Source organism: Cyanistes caeruleus, chromosome 4 (genome assembly GCF_971803275.1).
Source record: "Cyanistes caeruleus chromosome 4, bCyaCae1.hap1.1, whole genome shotgun sequence".
NCBI lineage: Eukaryota > Metazoa > Chordata > Aves > Passeriformes > Paridae > Cyanistes > Cyanistes caeruleus.
Genome location: NC_141704.1, coordinates 25,371,566 through 25,398,312, shown reverse-complemented (window position 1 = coordinate 25,398,312; position 26,747 = coordinate 25,371,566). Strand labels below are relative to the sequence as shown.

The 26,747-nt window shown below is 34.9% G+C and overlaps 1 protein-coding gene across 28 annotated transcripts in view; it reads left to right on the top strand.

Annotated features, from left to right (window-relative positions):
* FOXP2 (forkhead box P2) overlaps positions 1–26,747 on the top strand; it is a 401,726-nt gene that overhangs the window by 255,741 nt on the left and 119,238 nt on the right. For all 28 annotated transcript variants that reach the window (XM_086887066.1, XM_086887079.1, XM_086887085.1 and 25 more), the window contains one exon: positions 23,772–23,861. In XM_086887066.1, the coding sequence (XP_086743192.1) occupies positions 23,772–23,861 (90 nt within the window). The remainder of the gene's footprint in view (positions 1–23,771; positions 23,862–26,747) is intronic.

Genomic DNA, 26,747 nt, shown 5'->3' with positions numbered 1-26,747 from the left:
AGATGTGAACGTCCAAATAAAATTTGCAATGAGGGCAATAAAAGTTTTCGGACAATAACTCAGTACAACGAGCACTAACTGGCACACCTGTGGTAGTTTTAATTTCGTGTTGGTGACAGTAGCAGGGAAGATGCATGGACTAGCAGCCAACACATCACTCTGACTCTGTGGGAGATTGCATAAATGGTCCTGCCCTGAATCTTGAGGTTGGGACTTGTGCCTGCTGCATAATCCAGCCCTGACAGCATCAGGAGGCATCTTGGTGGCTTGCCTGGGTTTCTGGGAATCTTACTGTAGCAAAGCCTCAGCAGAAAATCAATTGGTCCTAAAGATGATGGGGATAGAGAAGGTGAGTGGTGAAACATAGGAACATGGAAATCAGAGAGTTAATTGAATAGGAAGAAAATAAGCTGAAAAAATGAGGACAGCCTGATTGTTCCTGGACTGATATATACAGTTCTCAATTTAAAATGTGTTGGAGTTTTTGCCCATTATAGCTAGGCTTTAAATATATCATATTCTCTTACCCACATTAACTTCTTGAACATAGAATTAATTGTTTGGGAATCTAAAACATAAATTGGATCTTGATTCTAATTTTAAAATTAATTTCAAATTAATTCTTTTCATAATCCTGTCGAGCATTTTAGTCCTGTTTGATTTTGTGGTAATAGCAGCCCAATTTCTGCCACTTTTTTATTTTTGAAACTTACTGAAGCATAGTGTCTGTACTACAGCTGGGGGCATTCAGAAACCATGTGTATTCTGGCTGTGATTCATTTTTCCTCACCAGCCATGAGGTTTTGTTTTCCTAGCCATGGCTAACTCAACATACATTGTCGAGTAAATTTCCACATCTAAAGGCTACCTTACAAAATGGATGATGTTTCATTATTCTCAGTGGAAGTCATAATTCAGGTAATAATTTCTTCCTAGTATGTAAGCCATGTTGGGAGACAGGGACACTCCTGTTAGGGCTCACATCACAGACTGCTCTTAAAGTCATCAGCTGGCTCCCCCTGTGTGATGTAGGGGCCATTTTCAGAGCACCTTTCCCTGGTTTGGATGATATTCTCTGTAATACAAGGAAAATGAACTCCATGAATTTTGTTGATAAGAAGAATTTGAAAGAAGAAACAAAAGGTGAGGAGCAGAAGAAGGAAAACATGCTGTTTTCCACATGTGCATGAGGAAATACCGAGTTAAAGGGACAGGGGAGGAGCTGTGATGGGAGGGCTGACGAAGAAACCATGAAGTTTCAAGGATGTACACTTGAAAGCAAAAAGAGCTTCACAGTCAAGGAAAAAAATTCAGTAAAAATTCAGTAAAAAGTCATCCTGAGTGACCAATAGGCTTTTTTTGCTGCTTTGGGGCAATCCTAATTACGTGCCTGCAGTTTGAATCTGTGGCTGCTGTATAACATTACTGCAGATAATGAAAGTTGCTTGGCTATCCTGTCATTCCACTTGTTACCATACGTATAATCCTGCTAAGTAAAACTGTAACTTTCTTCTTTTTCTATTGACACCTCTTACCTTAGCATAATTTTAAAAAAATATTGCAATTTGTATAAACCTGTGTTACTACATTGCACTCTTAACTTAATGTATCTTTTACTTGTTTAGGCACATGGAACAGTTTGTAAACCAGAGGGTCAAATGTCAGTCCCATGTGCTGCTTGGGAAAAAAGCAGAATGAATAAAACAATCATGTTATCTATATTGATAATAATGTTCAGAAGTACGAATCCGAGGGAAAAATATGGAATACTTAAAATCTATGCCAGAACTTGTGAGCATCTTTGAAGCTGTGTATTGTGTATCAGGCTATACTAACCAGGTTCTGGTAGTGTTTGTGATGCACAGACTCATCTACCTGTCCTGATATAAATTGTCTCAGGTGCTAAGGTATCCCAGAACGTAAATTAGCACCTATCTGCATACAACGAAGTGGCTAGCACACTCTAGTTTTGCTACTCTGTGGATTCATGCTGCTAAAACCTTCTCTTAAACACCTTATCCTGTTATTTTTGCGCTGCTTTTCGTAGCTTTTAAAGAGAGGCCCAAAATCTGTCTTCATGCCATTTATATGAATAGATAGCACAAAATATTCTTTATCCTATTGTTTTTACATCATTGAATCACAATGGATACATGAGAAACTTTTCACTGCAAAACTTAATTATACTTTCATTTAGTGGCCCCTACCCTTCATGAACATAATTTCCAAAATATTGCAAGGTTTGTCTGTGCACTCTGTTGACCATCTAGCACAATGTGCTGTAATTTCTGATTGGAGTTTTTCCTCCTCTTTAATGGTTTCGTTAATAAAATAACAAAATAACAAAAATCTGTTAGCAAGGACAAAACTAAAGTTACTCCCTAATTGTTTCTGTATAATGCAATGAGCAAATATCTTACTCTGCTTCTTGCTTTTTATGATTAGCTGTGCTAAGTGTCCTAAGGGCTCTTCTTATCCTTCATGATCTTAAAGACCTTACAACCCAAGGCTTAATAGACAAACTTCAGTTTGAAGGAGAAGAGGGTTTTTTGGCAATATAAGAGAAGAATGGCCCATAATATCAAATATTTTTTACACATAGACCAATGATCAGAAAAGTGCTGTAAGGGCTAACTGTAACTTCCAACAGTCCCTGTGATGTGAATGAGATGTGAAAGATTCCTCAAGGCAGAAAGGGCCTTTTTTTATTTCTCCTTTCTCAAGGATGCCCACTAATTGCTTCATCTCCTCCTCCTACAGGTTGGAAATAATTGCATAATGATCACAAAATCCATTTTTGTTCATATCTTTGTTGTTCTTCTCAATCAATGCCTCGCCTGCTTCTTAAGCTGGGCTCCAAAATTTTCTCAGAACCTCAGACAGCACCGTCTTTCTCCTTGTTTTTTTTGAAATGTGCAAAGTGCATCAAGGACACAATTTCAGTCTGTACTTCCTGTACTGTGCCAGTATATTGTGTCTCTTTGTCAGTCAGTCCCTGACTTCCTAGCTGGAAGCCACAGCCTTTGGTGCACTGCAAGTGCAAACCAGGGTTAAGTGCCTGGAGCTAGCCAAGCCCTTCAGAAATGTTTCTTAAAGCCAAAAAACAGTTTTGAAAGATGAAAACTGCTCTGAGAGGCCAAGTGTTAAATCTAAAATGCCCAGTAAGTCCAGGGATATCTTCAGTTCCTTCTCAGAGGAATCTGAGAATGGTAACCTGACTTATTTGAGATACAGAAAGTGCTTTCAGTTGGTCTGGATTATTGTAATTTACCAACACAGTTATCCAGTATTGGTACATGCAATAAGACATTAAACTCCTAACTCTGTATTTAAAATTCATTTATGCATTTATGCATTTTGAGTGTTAAAATCTATGGCCAAGTGACTCAAAAAACTCCAACAGAAAACCATTGTTGGAATCTGGTAAATAAGATAAAGAAAAGTCAGATAAAATGTAAAAAATGAAAGTAGAAAACTTCATTTAGTTTTAAAGTCAAGGGTGCTTTTCTTAAAAGGTGCGGAAAGCAGAGCTATCCTCTTATATACATTTTTTTTTCCTAAATAGTCAGGGACAAATGATAGAACTTGGCTAAATATGTGGGAATAATGGGCTATATTATTTCATTTTTACTACTTTATATTTAGGCATTTAGATTACTGTTTTAGCAGCTTGGACTTGAAAGGTAATTTGTTAGGAATTTTAAGTATATTATGCATGCTAAGCACTCTTAAAACTGGGAGTATTACTTTGATCAAAAACTCTGCAACTCTGCTTCAAGACTCAGATGACATACTTAGGAGCCAACTGGCAGAACTTGGCACAACCCTATTCAGGGCTATGAATATTTATCATTTATCTGATAGTAAGTTATTAAAACCTAAGTGTCCTATTAAAATCTAACCATCCTGTAAATCTGTAATTTTTTTCCTTGTTTTTTGCTTTGGTTGTGACACTATTTAAGAATGTAAAAATAATTCGTAAAGAAAACCAGAGAGAGTGTACTATAGGTTTTGTTCATTGCAGTTTTGGACAGAGGCAGTCATGGTTACTGCCTTGAAATCTGATGAAAATAGTTATTGTTTTGTTTTTCTGCAAGGTATCTCTTGATGTGTTTGATGATACTTTAAATTATTTGATATGCTTCAACTTTTGTTCTATTAGGAAAAAAAAAGGAAAGAAAACTTCTATCAGAAAACAAGAGTTAGTGGAGAATTCATTCAGAAGTTTTTGAATGCAAATAGTCTTTTCATTTCACTCTACTTTCTTCTAACAATACTTAAGTTCTGTATATGACAGGACAAACTCAAATAATTTTCCAAACAGACTGTTTGCTGAACAACCCTATGATCCCAACACTATTTATTCAGTTTGCTCATCTCTACCTCCCATAACCATGAGATCCATGATATTACACTGCAGTTAATATTTCTTTATTACTTGCAGCAATGTATTTCTTTTACTTGTTTCTTTTCCCGTTTTCTGTATCATGGTGTTTTTATCCAAAAAATGAAGCCTTGATTTACTCCATAAGCATCTGTGTTTGGCATATTCACTGGAAAATTGATCTAGTTGTTATTTTTCTCCCACACGATGTAGCTTCAAGCTCAGTCTGTTAAGCTACTTTATTTTGGGTAACTACTTTGATATTGAGATGTTGCCTGATCTTGCTATTGAAGCTGTTCAGCCATTGTCACTTATGTGGCATGTCTGTTTGTAGGTCTGATGAAGGCTTAGTGCCCTCAAGTGATGCAGTTCGTATTGATCTTCATTGTTTTCTTATTGACCCAGTACCCACAAATAGAAAGATTTCTGTATTCACCTCTTCTCTATTTCTCACCTCTCTTCTGAACTGAAGTTAAAGGTCTCCCTGACTGTCCTGGATGTTTAGTCTAGGTTTCCAGGTTTGTCTCTTTCTTTTTCCACATTGCCAAAGATCTATAGTATGTGTTAGAGCACCCCCTGCCTACTGATTCTTCTTTGACCACCGTGTGTTTCAATATCTCATAGCAGAATAAATTGAAATGTGAGTTCTTGTGTTGAATGAACAGATTACAAGAGCTGGTGCTGTTAGCTCTCACTTGCCATCTGAGACGAATTTCAGCTCGGTGAGTACTTCTTTCCTGTATTAAGCAGTAAAGTAAAAGCTGACCACTGTGATCGCTGTTTCGAGTTTCTACTGGGCAGAGAAAGGAAAAGCCAGCAGTCTTGGCTAGGAGGTAGTAGCCAACCAGCCCTGCTGTGACAGAAAAAAAAGAGCATGCTGACACATGTCTCCCTTCCAGATTATTGCTCCAGTCTCCATCTGCATTCTGCTAATTTCTTTAAACAGCAGGCAAAATAGGATTGCAAAAGGAAATTTCCAGAGCAGTTGAGATTTTTCAAAATCTCTATTGTATTGTGTTGCCATTTCTCCCCAGTTTAACTCTCATTTTTTGACACAGACCCTCGTTCATTTGTTAATTCAATTTCTCACTTGTTTTGAAAAATTAATATTCAGGAATAAGTCACATATTACTATTGATATAATAGATGAGCTGTTGAAAGATGAGGTTGTATGAAACACTGGTTGTATTTTTATTGTTTTCTGTGGGAAAAATGTTTTTTTGCTTGTAAGGGTCATCATAGATTTGCCACTCTAATTTCCACTTACTAATCACTGGTCCTGGTACAGGAAATATAAGGAGACACAAGTCTCTATTATTGAGATTTCAGATTCAGCTATCATAATATTTTCTTCTTTTTTTTTTTTTTTTTTCCCCACATTATAAAACCTGACTGGAAACATTTCTTCAGAAAAGTGGGTGTATTTAGCAATCAATAACAGTGAATTGAGAGTGTGATCTTGCAGCATAAACCAAGCGATCAGACATAAGAAGGAATGTGATTTTCATAAATAAAAAGGTGTGTTCTGACTATAAAATTGGAAACCAAAAACTTGTAGCTGTTACATTACCTAGCTGAACAGCTATAAAGTTTAAGATGTAATAATGTAAGTAAGTAAACTTGAATTTAGGATGCAGTTACAGGGCTGAAGAGATTTGAAGGTCATTCCTTATTAGAATTGTCACACATATCTTTTTAGTAGCAATAGCTCTACTTGTTAGCCAGGTTTCTCACATAGATTTGTATTTATACAGAATTCTGAAGCTTGAAGTATTCCACTACAGCTTTGTTTGTTATTCCACCTACTATCACAGAGCTCTGAGTTGTGCATTGTGCGTCAAAACATATTCCATTCTTTCAGAGTTCTTGGGGAGGAAATACGATGTAATTCATTATGCCCTGAAGATAAACAGTACCTCTTGACCTTTTCAAGAAAAGTTGCAATATTTTCTTATTCCAGAATGTAATATTGTACTGAGCCGATATCAATGTGATAAGATAAATGTTTCCTTTTCTAATGTAAACCAGAGTGCACTACATTTATATAAAAATCTTGGGGGATACCCAAAGCCTCCAGATAAAAAGGGGCAGCTTGGCTATTGTAGGTCTGCATTTTTGAATTCTCAGTCTCAAAGCACAAAGGGCAAACTGCAGCCAGTCTTGAAGACGAAGGCCATTTTTCAGAATGAACATATTTTTGTGTTGCTCTGTTTAGAATTCACTTAAAGAATTTTCAAGCAAATTTTAAAAAGTATAGAATTTGTTACCATTAAAAAAGAAAACAAACAAAAGCCCACAAAAATAAAGATTACCTGTCTTTCTTCTCAGTACCAGGATCTGGTAGATGTTCTGGTAGAAGCCTGTGAGTCAGTGTTACACTGTGTACTTGCTTTTTATAACACTCAGTATTTTAGGAAATGAAAGACTAATGAGGAGTGTTGTTTTATCTCATTTATTTTTCTGCATTCTCTGCTGTTGTTCAGAGCACAGTTTTCTTTAGTCTCTGTTCTTTATTTCTCTGTTGCATTGCACATGGCATGTTTCTGATAGATGAAGTCGGTTTTGTGCAAATGTGGTCACCACTGTGGAGAGGGTTCTGAACATGGCACTTTCAGCTTCTCACTGCCCCTAAGACAATGCCCATATCCAGAAGCAAAAACATATTTGGCTTCATGGACTGTGCCCAAGTGTTAATACAGTGTCCTAGTCTCTTCTTTCCTGGCAAATCTCTCTTCCAGTGAACATTCCAAATCTTTCCAAAATCCTCATTTATCTTCATAAGTTAAATGCAGGTTTGCTTATTATGTGGCATGTAAAAATCCTCAGTTATTCATGTGTATTCTATTCTCAGAAAAGACTGGCTTTAACTGCTGCTACTATTACATATAAAATGACATGGCATATTTTAAAATCAGTTGATTGATATTGCTTCTGCTTTTACTGCATTCAGAACTTCATAGATATTCTGAAGGCTTACTACTGTAAGCAAAATAATACTGTTGCACTCTAAAGCAGCAACATCCTTGAACCCCTTCAGGATGAAAGTAAAACTATTCTAAACATACTAATCACAGCATATAAATTAGATTCAGCAGGGATTAAAATACAGGAGAAAAGAGCAGTTAAGAACAGGGGTGAGAAGAAATATCATTAAATTCATCTATTTTACATATTTACCATGTTAATAACATTTTTTTGACTTTTTGTTTATTAATTTTATTTATTTAAGCTTAAGCAAAAATCTTAAAATGTAAGGACAACACTTGGAAAGATTAAGGTCAGTATTTGGAAATTAACTGAAAAAAGTTTTGAGAGAAGACTTCTAAGTTCATGAGTGACACAAAAACATAAGTGAGGATGAGGCTACCATGTTGGGCAATGTAAGGAAGCCCTTGGAGTCACTGAGGGAAGACAACCTTAATAAGAAAAGGAAGGCTGACAGATTGGAACAAAAAAATGTAGACGAGGTTCTTTAAGGTGGTACATTGACTGTGACTTTGAGAATAAAGGATTTGATTTTGGTTTAAAAACAAATGGTGTGTTCACCAGAGAACCAAGCAGAATGTATGAGCTAGATATTCTATACACTGGAAAAGAAGTATTTGTAAACTAATGAGGTTTAGAGGCAGAGAACTTAGGTTTTGTTTTAGCAGATGTGCAATCATGCAGCTTACTTAGATACTGTTCTCTTTTTGGTCTCCACATTAAAGACAGTTCCACGTATCTGCAGTAAAGACAGTTCAAAATTTCTTCCAGCTTAAAGATAGTTTCTTTAATATATTTTTTTTTGTGTATATATATATATATATATGTATAAAAAAGTTTATGCAGTCTGTATTCCATAGTAAAAGAGCACACTAAGGAAGAAATGGTATAAATGACTCACCAGTGTTTACCACTCAGTCTGTTGCTTATCTCCTTGCTCATTGTTGGGGATAGTTAAATGATCTGTATCAAATTCATTCTGCAGCTGTCAGTACCTGCAAGCATATAAACAGGCAGGTAAGATTTCTAGAAGGCAGATGACCGCATCACTAAGAGGACTGCTCTAATTGGTATAATCAGTACAAGAAATGAAGAGTAAAAGAGCATGAAAATAGAATTACTTTTATACCCCTTGAAAGGAGGCAGTAACAGGCTGCATTTAGTACCTCCTGCAGCTGACTATGCTGAACTTCCCCTGAACATAGGAAAAGGACATTTTAATCTCCAAAACCATCCATCTGGCATCTTCCATTAACATTAAACAGAAAGAAAAAAAAAAAAAAAAAAAGAAAAAAAGAGAGGAGTGGTGGTGTTCAGAAACACTTGTATCTGACTTGAGGATTCTACAGAAATATTAACCCTTAGTGGAAGGTGCTCTAGTCAAATTAACATATCTGTTAATTTACATCATCTTCATTCTTGTGTCTTGTGGCAGAATGGAGTTTGTCTGTGCTTTGAATTTCACTGTCACCTTGCATTTCTTCTTTACTTGACTGAAGGGTTTCAAATCTGTTTGAAATCTGTATACCTTTGGATATTGCTTGAAATTAACTGCAGTGTGAGTAGACATGAGAGATTGACAGTTGCACACATATAGTAATCAGCAAGGGCAGGATTTAATTGCAGATAATTTGTACTGTACCCCTCCATATAAAGATATTCTATATTCATTTATATTTATAATGTTCTGGACAATGAACATATGGTAAAACTTAAACATATGAGCATTTAATCTAACACAGATTTAACCTGTCCCTTCTTCCTTTGCTTTTCAGAAGCTTTTATTCCTTTCTGTAAAGAAAACATTTTTGGAAATTAAACTCTGGATACAGGACCAGATATCTTCCTATGTTTGTGTTCCTTTTAATTATTGAAATTTGAGGATGCATTAAAGGCTGTCACGTGAAATGTTGAATTACCTCTGGTTTCCAGGTTTCTGTTTTCCAAGACCTGTTTTTCACTTGAGAAATTCAGGAAATTTGCTGAAGCTGGATTGCAGTGTGGGAGAATATGTATGGTTTATGACAGGTTAGATACAACACGGTAATTTATGACTGTGTGAATGTACATTGCTAAATCCCCTCTTTTTCTCTCAAGTAGAAACTTTCTTCTCCTTATCTTCCATTTTCAATTTTTATAAAACTATGTTGTTGAAGCTTTAGGTGTCATTGTTTTGTCTTCTTGTGACACCTAGGGAAAAAAACCCAAACTGAATCAAAATCGGAATTCTGTTATGCCATAAATAATATGGGGTAATATGTTTGCAAAACTTTAAAAATATGTTCTAGAACAGAGATTAAATAGGGAATTGCATCAGAGGCTTGTGGCTCTCAGAAATGCAGAAATGTTAAGAAAATTTAGTCTGAAAAAAACTCACAACCTGGAAAACAAATGCTCAGGTTGCTACCACTTCCATTTGGCAAAATTTCAGAAATCACTTCTTCCAATAAATTTAATGATTGGAAAAGGTGAAAATTCCTACAGGCATTGCTCTTAGGTTTTTTTGAACTTTAACTTTGTTGCAAAATACCTACTTTGGAATGCTATTAATTCCCATGTAATTAATTTTAAATGGGGCTCATATCTTGTCTCACAAGATGATGTAAAAGCTTGAGTGAATTCCATGTGTTCAAATTTCAAAGGATGGTGCGTATTAGGTCACTTTGGAGTCTACCAATGTTTGCTATAGAAGACAGACTATCTATACTACTTCAACTGTGTCAGACTAGTCAGAGAAACACTTGCCTTGAAAATTAAGGATGTCAGTGTAAGTAAAATTAATTTTTTTTCTTGAGTAGCATAATCATCTCTAGTCATTAAAATATCTATTTTCAATTATATTGTGCTGGCCTGACTTATACTCTGATTACCATGTGAATCTTTTTTAATACCTTCCAGTTGGGAAGAAATTTAATTTATTTTCAACCTTACTTCCATTGTTTTTATTTTGGTGCTGTTCTCTTTGAACTTGTAAAAAAGTTCCAAAAGTTGTCCTTAATATGTATAGTTTTAGTCCTTGTAGTCTTTCTGTGATTCACCTTTTCTCCATGTCTTTTATAGCAATGATGGAATAATTTAGTTATTCTTCAGAGAGGCACAAAATCTCTAGCCAGAATATTTCCAAATTCTGATGCAGAAAAATGTAAAGAAAAGTACTACTGATGATGAAATTGTCTTAAAATACATTTCTAACACTTTTCATTATCACAGTATGCTTTTCCTGAAAAAAATCTCATTTTCATAGTATCCTTAAAATATGAAAATAAAAGTAATCATAATTAAAAAAAACCTGAAGTGCTTGAAGTTGGACCTTTTTTAATCTTTTCACTTGTTTTTGTGCAAATGCCACTGGTGATACACCAAAGCCTTTGCAATGCTCTCTGTTATCTGCTTCCAGAGTACCAGTCACCTTTGTTGAATAACCTGCTTGCTTCTTTGCCAGTAGCAGATGGAGTTCTGTCCCAGCATTCAAATCTGGGGCACTCTTGGAGTTAGTGACTAACCTGAGCTCTGAAAATTACATTCTTTATAGAGTCTTTGTCAAACGCATAACTTTGAATATTCAGTCTTAAGTGCATAAACATGAGTATGAGAAATACTATCAACCATTTTAGTATTTACAGAAATTATTATATGTTACTATTTTTGTGGATTTGATTGATGGTAGCTCTGGAAACAGATGCTTTGGATTGGTTTGGATTTTTTGCTTTGGATTTGGTTGTTTTGGATTTTTTTTACCACTGCTTCTTTGATGAAAGAAATGAAGATTTTTATTAATAGACTGTTTTGACCTTCATCAGTAGAGCTCAACCCAGATGCATAAGGTGTCCATATAAAACTACTTAAAAATCATCAGCAGATACACCATGGGAGGTTCAGGAGGCAGCAGTTCAGAATGAAAGGAGTCTTGATTCCCCCACTCTGGAGTGTCTGCTCTTGTTTCTGACAACAATTTGTTTTCCTAACCGATCAGATATGAAATTAAGATTCTTTGACACTCTCATAAGCCATCCCAAAATCTCAGCCTGGCTGCTTTTGCCAAGAGAGGCTCCAAAACAACATATGGCTCAACTGTTTCGAGCACATTGCCATGATCTTCACTAGTAAATTAAAAGTACAGATCCTGGATACTAAATTTAGCAGTTGACACAGGGTAAGACACACGAGCTAATAAGCATTTTAGTCCCCAGAATTGGGATAGCTGCACCCAATTCCATAGTCAAATGGTCCTTGGAAAAGTCCGACTGCAGAACTGTGCCAAGGCATAGCTTGGGAGAACGTGGGTCAGCACAGGTAAAAAATGCATGCCCAGAGCCGTGCCTGCTGCTTGCATTTTGCTACTGTGGAAAATCACATTCTCTGTCACTCTCCAGTTTTCGGTGTAGGTGAAGCCTGAGAGAGTTTGTAAAAATGATATTGTCATCATACCTTTTTCTGTAACGCACTCCCTATATTTTTCGTAACTCTGTACATGAAAGTCCTTGCAGGGTTCATGTCTTAGTGTTATTAATGAACCTGGGGATTGGTGGAGAAGAGGGTGAGAACCTCTGACATTCATCTAAAATCAAAGATTGTTTCACCTGCTGGCCACAGCTCTTTCTCCAGGTAGCAGCATAAGCCTCATACCATAAACTGTGCTCCAGAAAGTATTTCAAAGCCATCCCAAAGTCCTCACATAAAATAGTTTCTCTCCTGTTTTTATTCTTCAATCCACTGTCCTATGGCACAAGAAGAGCCCCGGGAATTGCAGTAGACGAATAAGCATTATCCAGAAGGCTTTCTCATAAAATGCAAGGCCTTCTGACTAAAAGTACTATAATACTGTGATGTCTGTCATGTATTTTTCCCCCAAATCTCAGAGATGAAATTATCTACATTTTGTCCTGCAAATTTAAAAATCCATCTCTAATAGATGACATAAATTTTTAAAATAACAGCTAAATTAAAATTTACTGCAGATTGTAACACTGTACTAGTATTGCAATATCTAGTCAGGAATATATCTGTGTTTTGTGTGATATTTGAAACTCATGGTATGAAGAAGTGATGGTCTAGTAAGATGGACAAGTGTTCACAGGGAAGATGCACTGCATCCTGCCTAGTAAATTAAATTAAAAGGCAATATAGTTACAGTTTACTGAGGTTCAAAATGTACCAAAAAGGGAAAAGAAGGTATTGTAGAAAGGAGAAACTGGACTAGGAAACTAGAAACTAGGACATGAAATCTGAACCCTGTACAATGTGTAAAGAGGAGTGTCTTTAGAAGAGAAGACTAGTGTCTGAGTTTAGACCATACTAAGTTGATGAAATGAGAGAGGACTAAAACAATAAAAAAACTGATTATTTAGTTTTGATTTATGGAAAATAAGACTATATTGAAGCAATATATGGAGTAAAATTTATATCTAAACTTCATTTTGATCATGCACTAGGTTGTCAATGCTTTTTTCTTATGTGCATATTGGTGATAGTTATTATGTAATATATGCTGCATGGTTCAAAGGAAATTTTTAAAGTCTGATACCAGACTTCACTTTAAATTATGTGAAGTAATACATATGTTTGGCACCAACATAGCTGGGTGTGTCTGCTTTTACAAATGCATTTAAAGGTGATAATGCCCCTGAGCATATTTATGATTATAATTCCTTGATTAGCTTGCTGTTTAGGAAGATTACTGTAGATACCAAGGCAGTATAAAAAGGATAATTTTTTCCTGGGTGAGCTTGATGAAGTGTGATAGAAACGTATACCTTTTAATTCAAATGCCTAACCTGTTGCATTGCTCATGCATGTTACTTGGGAATTCCTTGAACAGTTGCTGTCGCTTCTCCAGCACCTAAATGCCCTGGGAATTGCAAAATATCTTTATTCCTCTCTGCAAAACAATTTTAATAGCTTCAGGTCTTTTCTTTTTCATCCCTGCAAGTTTCTAATCATAAAGAATATACTTCCTACTAGATGTCCTCACAAGGACTGAAACTGGGATGAGGAGCCCGAGGACATTTCTCTGTCTCTCCGTACTTGCATTTTAGCTTAAAATTAAAGCTCTTTGTCATTTCACTCTTTTTATAATCTTCACTCTTAGAAGTCCCCAAAGTGGAGAATTCTTTTTTGGTAGCACTGTCTATATGGACTGTTAAGGCTACCCTTCAAAACATACAATTCATTTGCCAACTAGAGCAAGAACCTGAAGATTGGTATTCTTCAGAGGCAGAGGTCTGTGTGTTGGATTGTGCCTGCTAGATCATCATGAAATGCACCAAAAGGTAGATAAGCAGTACAAGACCAAAGCTGAAATAGTAATAAGGTCAAGCAGGTCAGAATGGACTGCAAGTGCAGATAGCACTTACATGTTTTATATAAACATATAAACAAATTTGTGGTTGTGGAACAGAGGTTTCTCTGGAGTCTCACTGTCCACACTTAATACCAGATTTTAGTACTCAGAATTATTCCAAGGAGTTTAGATCAAATCTTTTGTTTTCAGCACATTCAGAACTATTGCTCAATGCCACCATTGGTAAGTTTAGTGTATAGAAATGAGCATAATTTTTATTTGCATGATTCACTTTATCTCATATCAAGAAAAAATTTTACTGTCATGTTTGGCTTTTTGTAACTGCAGACCAAGCTCTGCTTCTGTTTCAAAAATATGGTTTCTCAAAAGCCTTGAAAGATTGCAGATAAAATGGCTATTATTATATTGCCTTTTTACATCAATGTTTATTGTTTCTTCCCCTAATCATTCTTTTATTGAATATGTTCTTGTTAGTTTAGTTTATATTAACTGAAATTTTAGAAAGGATCACAAAAAAAAATCTGTAAGAAAAAAAATAAAATATATGTGCAGTAGGATTTCAGTTCAGCTGATTTAGCTTTAGCAGTATAGACTGATTTTTAATGTTGCTGAGATTATATAGTGACTTTGGATCAAAATAGTTCATTAAAAACCTGACCAAAAATGGGTCAGTTTGTTTTTACTTTTTTTAATTTATGTACATGTCTGACTTAAGTTGATCTAGTAGTGCTTTGGACCCTCATTCTTGTCTTACCTTTCTCTCCTCTTCTTAGTTCTCCATTTCAGCCATATCTCTGTTATTTGTAATAAGAATTGTATAAACAAGAAAATCTTGTTTTCTGCTACTGTTGTGCCCATACTTGGAGGTGAGGACACAAGAATCCTGATCAGGGGCTCTGACTGCAGTTAGGGCACTTATTAGAGCATTTATTTCGAAGCCATCTCCTGTTCTGTATATACTATTTCTCTGTTCAGTCCAAAATTTCAAGCATAGTCTCATAAACACAAAAGTGGTCATGTAAGGTCGGAAAATTCCAAAGAGCAACTCTGTATGTGCAGCTCTTGCTGATCCTCTGCTGTTAGCTCACCATGGAAACAAACCATACTGGAGCTTCTTGATATGCAGTTTATGAGAACATGGTGTTATTTGAAATGTAGCAAGGTGTTAGACATCACAGTAATCCAAACTTGGCATGCTTCACAGGAGCCACACAGTCAAATAAAACAGGGCTGTGAGACACTTCTAAAGATCTTCTGTGTCCCAGAGCAGAATCAGTGCTCTTAACTGTTCCTTAAGATGCTTCTTGAGCAGGTTCAGCAATAATGATTTTGCAGCATGTACACAATTTATTATACTCCTCTACTACTCTGCCATTGGAAAGTTTATTCTTAAATTTAATTAAATCTCCCTGGATTTAGCTTAAGGCCGTTTTTGCTTGTCCTTTGGAATGGAATACAATTAATTTGTAATGTGCAAAAACTTGCTGATGACTGTTACTGCTTTAGGGTTGGGGTTTATTTCTGTACTTATGATTAGACTTCTGCTACCCCATATGTTGAATTTTCTCTTTGTCATCGTGTTACCATTTTTATCTAGTTACTGGTAAAATGGTCCACCTCTTTGAACTATTGTGTCCCAAGCTGGGTACATTTCACTGAGTCATTAAAAGGTTGAGGAAAGTAAAAAAATATCTGTTTTGTATATGACACTTCTATTTTCATATCCCAGTTACTTTTATCATAATGGTACAACAGGATTTTTTTATGTCTTCAATGCATGGTTTTCATCACAGCTATATATATATATATTGAATTTAAGATTTCCTTAAATTATGCTCTTGTAAGAACTAAAAGTCAATAATTAGAACTATTAATATTATTTAAAACACCCTCTAAATTTATAATATCAAATGTGAAACCCAGTCATGACCTTTTTCTTCTTCACTGATAATCAGCTGGATATTTCAATAATGGCTTTTGTGCCTTCCTCCCATACAGTAAAAGCCTGATATGATCATCTTGATAATATTTCCTTTCATGGTTACAATCTCAGTCACTCCTCTGGATATGGATTTCTAAGGGCAGTGGTAAATCAAATTGTTATCATTCAAATATTTGGAGCCCTTTCAATCAGTGGCTCTTCAATGGATGTATAATTTCTCATACTTGGATTGGCTGAGAGTTTGATTAGTATAATTGCTGTAATTTTATTTGATTTTGGTACCATGTAGATACATTTTCTTTGATGGGTAGTTTTGGTTACTAACTTGAAAGGAGGGTACCCAGATGAGGAATCTGTGCTTCTGCTACTTCGTGTCAGCACACCTTTACCAGTGAGTGCAGAATGGAATCCAATTGAAAATAAATTGTAAAGACAGACATATTTCATTCTGACTTATAAATGGATAGGGCTATTTTAGGGTAAAATTGTTTTGACATTTGTTCTTTGCATGCTATTTTACTTTTTTGTATGACTTAATAAGGACTAATCAGTCCTCAGATCTGTCTTCTCAAACTTGAGGTTCTATTCTGGGAATCATGCTGTTGGCTAGAAAAAAATGTTTGAGTGCATGCTTCCTTCTGATTTGTATTTGCCTTATTTCTTGGTTTAGTTTATATTTTGGTGATGATTTTTTTGTTAATAATTTGATTAATAATCACCATGATTAATTCATTGTCTATAATTTTAGAATTTCCTTTCAGATTTCTATCAGTTAAAACTATTGCCTTCTAACAGCCACGTAATAGTTACAATGCTTTCTTTGATACTCTGTTTCATTCCACTCCCAAAGTTGCTCCAAATTTTCATCTTAATACACATGGGATCGACCTTGATTTAACTTGAATCAGTTCTTTCTTACTTATAAATTATCAAATCATCTATTATTCTACCTTAGTCAAGACTACTTTGTTTCTGAATGCTTTAATTGAAATTAGGTTTCATAGCCAATAAGACAATGGCTATAATGGACAAACTTGAAATAAGGTCTTTTTTAAACCAACTCTTTTCAAATCCTATGTATACTTGCATTATATATTATATTGTATTGTATTATATTGTATTATATTATATTATATTGTATTATATTATATTATATTATATTATATTATATTATATTATATTATATTATATTATATTATATTATATTATATTATATTATATCATATTTTAATAATTTTAAGGATTTTTTTGTTTCTGGCTTCACACATGGGATAGCTGTATTGACTGTTCTTCTTTGCCTGCATACTTAGATAGCTTTTATATATCAATTATCAGATTTTCATGTGGAAATCTGGTACATTCCACCAATACCACATTCTTTTCATGCAAGAGATTAGCTCTCCTGTTTAGCTATTACATATCCCAGTCTTTTAAAAATCACACCCAGTGGAAGAATTTAGTAGTGTCAGAATATTTGTGAGCTTGGATTGCTGGCTTTTTATGAGTGAATTTTTTGGGTTTTTTTTTAATTAAATTTCAAAAATTCAGTTAGTCACTGTGTAATGTAAGGAGGAGGAAAGAAATAGAGTAGATTGCTTCTGTGTATACAAAAGGAAAGTTAAGTTCAGGCATGTGGGATGAAAGGGAGATTGTCAGGTTCAAGCACAACTTTGGTGTTGTGAGCCCCCATCTCTCCTAACCCTTGACATTTGCATTCTTCAGCTGGTTTGAGCTTTGGAGAAAACATTTGCTGTCAGGCAACATGTTACACATGGTCTGACATGGAGCACTAATGACCAATGCAGACTATGTCTATAGGGAAGACATTCCTGCTAATGCCACCAGGAATTGAAGCACGTAACTGTTATGGGTGTTTTGTTTCTAGTTCTTGGTCAGTCAAATAATGGGCAGAGAAAATTAAAAAGTTGTTTTTGCAAAAGTCTTTAGAATCCATTAAACTGGGTTAAAGGGAGAGACGCTAAATTGGCTTCATAAAATGAAATATGTAAACTGCTAATTACTAGTGCCCTGTATTTATTTAGCATCCTTCACACAGGAAAAAAAGGAAGACACTAAACTAAAAAAAAAAATAAAACAAAAGAACCTCAAAAAATCCCTACAAAAAAAAAGACAAAAAAACCCCAGCCATACAACAACAACAACAAAAAATGACAAAACAATTAGAGTGAAAAAAAATCTGGTAATTAACTATTATTTTTCACAAAACTAGTCTAATTACAAATCAGTCATGGTGAAATGAAAGGTCAATAACTACAGATGCATAATTTCTCTCTGATAGATTGCTGTTTGAAAATAGGTTTATGACAATTATGTGATTAATTTCCTTTTATTAAACAGCATTATAAGACTTCATGTTGCATTTATCACTTTATTACTGTTACTTTTTCTCTTCAACTGAAAATTAACAACATGGATAACATCAGGATAGAACAGAAGCTCAGGTAGATTGAGGATCATTTCTTCTAGTGGCATTTGTGTTGCAGGGAAGACCACAAATCTGAATCAAAATCAGAGCATCAATAAACTGAAATTGGGAGTATCAGCCTAAGAAAACAAAACACACGAACATCATAACCCCTGCCACCAACCAACCAACCAACCAACCAACCAACCAACCTACTTCTAAGTACTTTTAATCCAAAGAAATGAGAGCCATATCCATGATATTCTTATGTTTTCTGAGCTGAAGCACTTGAGGAATATTAGTATGTCAGTTAAACTGTGATCCAGAATGTCTTTCCCTACTTGCCCCCAACCCTCAATGTGCTCTGTTGTTTTATTTTGAAATTCCCCAGGCATGAAGCGTTGCTGTCTTGAATAAATGGAGAATTTTCCCAGTCTTGGAAAAGCTGGGCAGCCTGGCCTCCTAAGAGCCAGTCAATCATTTGCACAAGTTCCTGTAGTGTTAATGTAGTAAATGTTTTCAAACATACTCAATGTTCACTTAATCCCACTCTGTAGAGTTGGTCTTACTACTGCATTTGGTGGGTGCTACCACTTCTTGTCCTCCTGTCTAGCAGCCTGGTGGTAGGAATACTTGGGATTGTTATACAGTGTCAAAGACTATTGCCTCTTCTTTTGGAGCATAATGCAGTTTCAAACATTGTGATATCTTCCAGGTTTTTGTTCTACTACAAGGCAAGGCACCCTAATTTAGATTCAGAAGACAAAAATTATTTTTTTCATTGAGTATTAGCATAGTCTGATATGGGTTAATTGAGTGAAATCCTTCTAGTTTTTTTAGATAATATATTCCTCAAGATAGGTGCAAGAGCCTTAGCTATCTGATCTTCTTCTATAGGCAAATACTATAAAAATTGTTCAATCTGTCTCTTGTAGGTGAAATCAGACAGGTTTTGTGCGTTAGATTTCTCTTACATCCAGGTGGACTTTCTGGTGTGGCTTGTCCTCAATTTTCTTTGTGCGGCTTAGAGAAAAAAGAGTGTTGTTCACTGGGGAAAATGGGAGTTTGCCTTCTCCATTGAGGTTTCTGGAGAGACTGCTGCTGGAAAGGAGTTGGATCATCTTCAATTCAATTCAGCTCTGAATAGTGCTGACTACTTTGCTACTCCATTTGGAAAGATTATAAGCTGCTGTGCTGATTGACTCTGATGTTCATTAGAGAACTTTCTGGGCAAACACAATCAGTGTGAGACAAAGGTTTAGCAATATCATTTTATTGCTATTAGGAAGAGTTGAACAATGTTGTATTTCAGTCACTATCTTTTGAGGGTTTGTTACATGGGTAATTCTTTTTGGGAGCCAGCCAGAGAATAGGCCCTGAGCAGGTTATAAAGGGTTAGAGGTTATCCTGAAGTGCTTTTATAATAAATGTAGCTATGTAATCATTTGGTTAACTTGTTATTCAACCAGTGCAGAGCAGTCTTTGGCCTTAAATCCAGCTTAGCATGTTGATACGTTTCGGTTGCATAGTGCTACCAGTGAGATGACTCTCGCTTGACATATTCAGCCATTTGGAAACTTTCATGTTCAGAAACTTATTTTACGTTCAGCAGGAATTTTAGGGTATGCAGTCATTTGAAAAAATAAAATAGGGATTTGGAATTGTAAAAGAAAAGAATCTGGTTGACTTCTGGCAAGTGTTTTGGTTTTGGTTATCTTCAGAGTATACACCTCTTGTCAGTATAAATAGGGAGTGCCTGTATAAACATTCTTGTTTCGCCTGTTCCACATAATAGTTTCTTGTATCATATTTCTTTTGACCTCGCTATCTGAAACCAATTACAGGAGATCCATTTGGGCTGCATCTATTTTCATAAGAAGCCCAGGCAGCAGTGTTTTTCTCAGAGATGAATATCAACATCAAATATCCTTCTGAGTGCTTTGTTATTTATGTTTCAGAGAGATTTTGTAGCCTTCAGCTCTCAAGAATGTGTCACGCTGTGCTGTTTATACATTGACGATATTAATGGGCATAGATGTCATTTTTCATTTTAACGTCTCAAATGCAACAGGCTGATAGGTTAAACATTCCTGGTTTTAAAGGAAAGATATGAGTGACATCTGTTTCCTAAAAATACACATATATTTAATTTCTAAAAACCAAAGCAATAAGTTTACCATCTTTAAGTGACAGCTTTCACTTTATTAAAATGGTAAAGCTTTAAAAATAATTTTGAATCATGCTTACATCAAATAGAAGGGTTTGGAATACAAAATGAAAGGAAGTTATATCTCCTAATATTATTGCCAACAAATGGCAAAATCTACCACAATTTATCAACTTTAATAGTGTGAGTTATATGCAATTATTTTCATTTCTGTTCTGCTTATGTTTTAGCTATGCCAAAGCTTCATAGTAAATATTAAGAAGTAGTGTTCCCAATAAATATTTTACTAGAAAACACAGTGAGTTCTGGAAACCATATGTCCAAATTTTCCTTCTATATAGCCATTACTTAAAGCAGTATAATGATTTTCATTTATGTAATTAAAATAATTTCTAATCCTCAGTTCTTTTTATTGCTTTTGTCTACATTGATTTTTTTTTTCCTTATAGTTTTACTAATTTACATAATTTAATTAAGGAAAAGTTCCTGCTAAATTTGAAACAAATGTTGTTGGAAACTAGATACAATTTTGACTGCCCTAGAATCTCTCCTTTCTGCACTTAACTTTCAGGTGGGACTCAACATGAATTTGATCTCCCAGATTTAAACGCATCCGTTATTTTTTGTTCATTACACTGTTTTTAGATCACAAATTATTGTCAGAGAAAGTTATAAATGGTGCATGAGATGGGTGTTTACTGGAAGTGTAGATGTTAAACTACGAATTTTGTAATATACTTTCAAGTTGTCAATTCTCTTTGCAAAGATTTAATATCAGCAAATGAATTTTTAGAACTAATGTTTTATAGTCTCATGATCTTCACTTACCAATAATGTCAGTAATAATGCTTTGAAATTAACAGTGTTTCTGGGAGATTGTTTACTGTGTAGCAAAATGTAAAGTTAAGCAGCACACTGGGAGAAAAAAATGCCATATGATGACTGCTCTAAGAACAAAGGCTGACAGTGATTTCTCCTTATGAGTTTTAAATCATCTCTGATCTCTTGAAATTGTTTTCTGTTCTTCTTCTATCTCCTGTGTTTACAATAATCTAAACTGCCACAATAAAATCACTGAAGTATTCAGGTAGTCATCATTTATAAGACATTCTGTATTAAAAGATAAGCCTTTACTCCTTTAGAGATATCCCAACCAGCACATATGAATCAAAATAGTTTAAGTAGTAGAGCCTTTTATGCAAGCATATCCTGTTGTGCTGCCTTGCTTTTTCATGAAGTGTGACTCTTTTTGTAGTTAGCTGTAGGAAGTCATACTTTCTTAGGCTCATTCCATGGGAGTATGCTAGCCACAATTTGAAATCATACTCATAGATTAAATCTAAGCTACAGCACACTATAATTCTCTAATTTTCAAGTACTGTAAATGTACAGCTTTACTGGATGCTTACTTTCTTGTTTTATTGTATTGATGTGAGGACTTTCCTTCTAAGGAAGATTAGGATTTCTGCAACTGCCAAAAAAAAAAAAAAAAAAAAGATTATTGTCTATATGTTTGGTTTTGGTTTTTTTTTTCCATTTCCTCTTACTCCAGATCTCTTCTGTTATTCTCCTGGCAGTATCACCACAAGTGGTGAGGTTAGTTTTCCTCTACAATTCTCATGAATTCAGGACTGCAGTAGTTCTCTTGCTTCCATTCAAGTTTTCCTTCTGGAGAGCACTAGGGATTAAGGAATAGAAATTTGCCGCAGATTTGTGGTTTTAATTTGTTTTTGCTTAAGCCACTGCAAGAAGTTGGGATCAAATCGTGGTGCCCCCAAAATCAACAGATGCATTTAACTCTGATCTCAGGCAGGGAAGGACTGTCCTTTAGGATATGCTCAAGAATTGTGAGTGCAGAAGAGATCATGCACCCAGTGGTTTCTTGGTAACAAAATATTTCAACTGCACTTTTAAATATGTTAACTTTTTATTTATTTTTGGCAGAGAGAAGATAGTTCTGTGTGTCTCATTGCTTAGGTTCAGAGGAATGTATACTCTTTGTAAAGCTGACCTGTAATTACTTGAGAATTTGATGAAACAATACAGGGATTGTTGTGGGAATGTCTCCAAATGTTAAAAGTCTGCTCTGCAAACTTTGTACCAGGGTCTTCTATGGGGAGACGAATCAATGTTGTTAGGAGATGGTACTAGTGCATTCACTTTGTTTACTTTGGTTTTCTATGTCTGCCTGCCTTCTCAGAAAACTTGCTTGGAGCCAGACTGTAGCAGCCCTCTCTCTGTCTTTTCATAATTGATCAGGGGATGACTGCCTTCCCTGAGGGTTAAGACGTGGCAACTTTTTCTGTTTGCTCAGCATCTCAATGCAGTAGTTCAAACATTGTTCACACCAGCTGGCAGTGTAATGCCATATGCACATCTTGTCAAAGCAACTGTTGTCATGGATACTAGAAACTATCTTAAAAACCAGCTCATTTGAGTCTAATCAAAATTGTACCTTTCTTTATCAGTTGAGAATCTTTATTATTTTAGGGAACATTGATCAAATGACATTTATTGCAGTACATTCCATCTACAGTAGGTTTTAATAACAGAAATAATAGCGTGATGTATTGTAAGCTGTAACTGCTATTTTTTGAGCTGATTTTTCTGAGGGGAAAAAATGAGTTCTGCAGGTAGTTTTAGTGGAAATGTTTTGAATCAGGTTTTTCAGTTGATTTAATTTTGGGGTTTTTTTTATTTCTAATTAAATACCACTTTATAACACTTGGTATTTTAAAAATAATTTCATAAGGAAAAATAATATATATTAGCATTCTTTGGGTAAGTGGAATGTTTGTTTACATTTCATATGTTTAACTGTATTTGGCTGAGTTGGAATGAAAATGTAAAATAAATGAAAACATCTTCTATTTTGATTGGGATACTGTCATCCATGAGCCTGATCTGGTTGGTTGAGTAATAATTTCTTTGTTCTCTGATTTTCCTAAGAATGCAAATTAAAACCACTCATTTTTATTTGGCATTAAAACTGCACTCTTTTTTTTTGTCAAAGGAGAGGTTTCTCCTTGAATTGTAAGTACAAAAAGTGTTTTTAATCTTCAATGAATATCCTTATTAATTCACTTTCAAGATAATCTGATGTTGATTTGTCAAATTTAATTACAGCTTCTGGTAACACTTGAAGTCTACTTGCTTTTACTTCAAATTGTAATACGAAAATGCAAATTGAATGATAATTTGCAAGGGAGTGGGCATTTTAGTTGAACACTCAAAGACAAGTTCCTTGTGGAAATGAGGCTATTGATGCAGTTTATGATTTTTCCTCTTCAAGCACTTCAAACAAATTAACTTTATTTCCTGCAGGATTTCATGTACATCCATAAATTCTAGTGAAGTCCTATATATGTACTTTCAGAATATTTTTTTAATGTTTTAAGTAAAAAAAAATAACCCTGAAGTCTGAAATCTAGCAAATACAAATCAAATAGGAGGTGATTTTGTTTGTTCAATTGGACTTTTACCTAATATTAGCAATGAGTAGTTTCTTTCTAGGAATTGGTCGAATTTATTTACCTTTTTTTTTTTTTTTTTTTTTAATACTTTTAGGCACTCCAGGCAGCAAGGCAGCTGCTTTTACAGCAACAGACAAGTGGACTGAAATCTCCTAAGGGCAGTGAGAAACAGAGACCGCTGCAGGTTAGTAAAGTCTCCTTGTTTTTGGGACCTTAATCTCAGGGAAGAGTGCCGTGCTGGCTCACACGTGAGGGGTGTGTGTCAGTGCCAGTCCTCTAATGCCATGTATGTGCATATTCACATGCTGCAGGTTACAGGCTTCTTGCTGCTGACTTCACAGAAAAAAATCACTATAGGATACAAAAGCCTTTTGTGGCTGTACATGTTTGAAAGGTCTAAGACTAAGTCTGAGTTCAGGAACTGTGGTACATTAATTTTTTATAGACATGTTACAAAATTGGTATGTGATTTTTATATGTACATAGTTTAAATTGTAAAAGCATGTTAAGACTAGGAGCAAAACAATATCCATGATAAAAAAAAAGAAAACCTAAATTCCTCACAGGTACTATATCTAAGTGACAGAGAAGTGTTCAGAAACTTACCAACAAAAGTGCATGAAATTGTGAAAGCTGCTTCTGCCATTTTAGAAAAAAACATGTATCATGGAATTTTGTATTAGGATGTTGTTGAGCTTTAGATTGCAAATGGTTAAACAGAAGTTCTGCTATTGAAAAGTTATTTTAAATGCATTAGTAAAAACATAAAGTGAGTTTTATTCTTTGGAAATTTTATCAGCGTGGTATTTTTATGAGGTATTAATTAATTTATTCCTAATGCAGAGTTCCATATCAAATTGCATTCTACTGAAAAAACTTTTTCTCTCTTGTATATAGACCAAATATGGGTGCTTAACTGCTGAATTACATTTTGTTGCAATTTTATTTTGCTCAGGATACTAAAAAAAGTATAAATCCTACCATTCTCTTCCTCATATCTATTTTTCTGGGTGAGCATTTATTCTCTCAGGACTTCCCCTGTTTTCTGATGGAGTAGGGTGTTTTTATCTCATTTTTAGTTTTTGTCATGCATAATGGAGGACCCCAGGCATTAGAATGTATTTTTTTTCTCCACCAGGGAAATGTTGTGAAATTTGTTCACTTGGGCAATTTCTGAATGTGATTCACGTTGTCTCCTTTTCTTTGTGAAACTTGGTGAAGCAATGTTGGACACAGAAAACAGTTCCACATTCCTGATCACCTCTCTTCAAATATATTTTTAAAGTTTTATTTATTTGCTCAGAACCAAACAAGAATTTAGGAATATGACTAAAGAAAATGGAAAAAAGGAAAACACGACATGATGGAATCCTGACATACTGTAGCTGTAGTCCAGTCCTGGCTGAGGCTGAGTCCTGGGACCCTCTCAACTTTCCACTCTTCACCCTTGACTTTGTAAATGCAAATTCACATTTGCTTTGTATCAAATATCTTCGGCACTGAAGACACAAAAGAAGAATAGTCATAAAGGTAGAAGCTTATGAACTATGTGATTTTGTAAGTGGATTTAGTGACCTTGAAGAGTTGAACCATGCAAATGATTGGTTTAATGAATATTGTGAAAGTACTTCATTCTGCTAGCTCCTCATTCTAAAAGATAATATGGGTTGTACAAGGAGTGTACAAGATCTGTCCAGCCCTATGTTCTGTCTCTAAATTGACCAACACCATGCAATAAGGAAACTACATGAAACAGGCATAAATAGTGATATTTTCCTAGTATATGTTTTCCAGATTTTTTTCTTACTTTAACCCTCCACCTTTTAAACCAGCACAGTCCAGGAACTACTGACTTCTCTTTTCATATTCTCTACCCATTCACAAATTTTCTTTTCATGGTTAAAGAAGACTGGGGTGCACTGTTTCTAGTAGGCATTGGTGAAATGATAGAAAACTATGTTTGGAGGCAAAAGACAGTCATGAACAGAACAGAGAGGATGATAAGATGAATAGAGGGAGTCTTGTGCTTTCATGCTCTCAAAACACTAACCCTGGCCTGATGCCTTTTAAAGCTAGGGGTTGATGTGTTAGTGCTGTATCACTTGTTTCCCAGGAGGAGTCAGCATCTCATGAGTCATACTTGAGAGGCAGGAAGAAGAAAATGAAGCAAATATTTTTATTTTCAGAATTATTGCATGCTCCCTAAAGCCTAGATTATTGCTTATGTTTCCAACTCTTTCTTCCATTATCAGTGTGTACACAGTGTCTCTTTTTGGCCTTGAACACTTCATTTGGTTCATTTTTAAAGGAGAGGAAAAATGGAATTTTCTCCCAGATTTTGGTTTTATGTATGAAATGCCATGTAAATTCAGGTATGAACACAAACTACATTTTAATTTTATTTTTTAGTGAAAAGGATGTATAAAGATTTTGGACATGAGTCCTACAAGCTTTTCTCTTTCTGTCTCTTACTGTCCATTGTTCATCATGTAGTGGAAATCACATTCTGATCATCATGTTGCTTGTTTGACCAAATACTGTCATAAAATTATACAGCATTATTATTTTATTATGCCAAATTTAATGGTAACTTTAGCCAAAATCTTCTAGCAGTAGAAATAGCTAAATTTTTAAAAGGTTTATAAGACAAAATTGAGAGTTACAAGGCAAAAGTACTTGTACTTGTGCTTGTGATTAAGAAAACAGACTTACCCCAATATTTTAAAATACTTTAAATTAGTGCATAGCTAATTTCCTTCATTTCAGAGCAATTTACTAATCTGGCAACTGTTGATATTTTAGAATAGATTTATAAATCTAGTAAAAATGTAATAAAACCTTTAAAACTAGCTCACACATCTGCAAGTAAATGTGGCTATTAAGTAATAGCCTTGCCATGCATCTCTTGTGCTATGTAGTTTGATGGAAACTATTCTATTGTTCCATGAGCCAAAGAGGGGAAAAACTAGTATTTATTTTAGTGGCCATCTTTTCTGGGGAGGGAAGTAGCATATGGTGTTTTATGTATGTTCCCTGTTATTTCATAATGTGTCAAGTATTTTAGTGACTT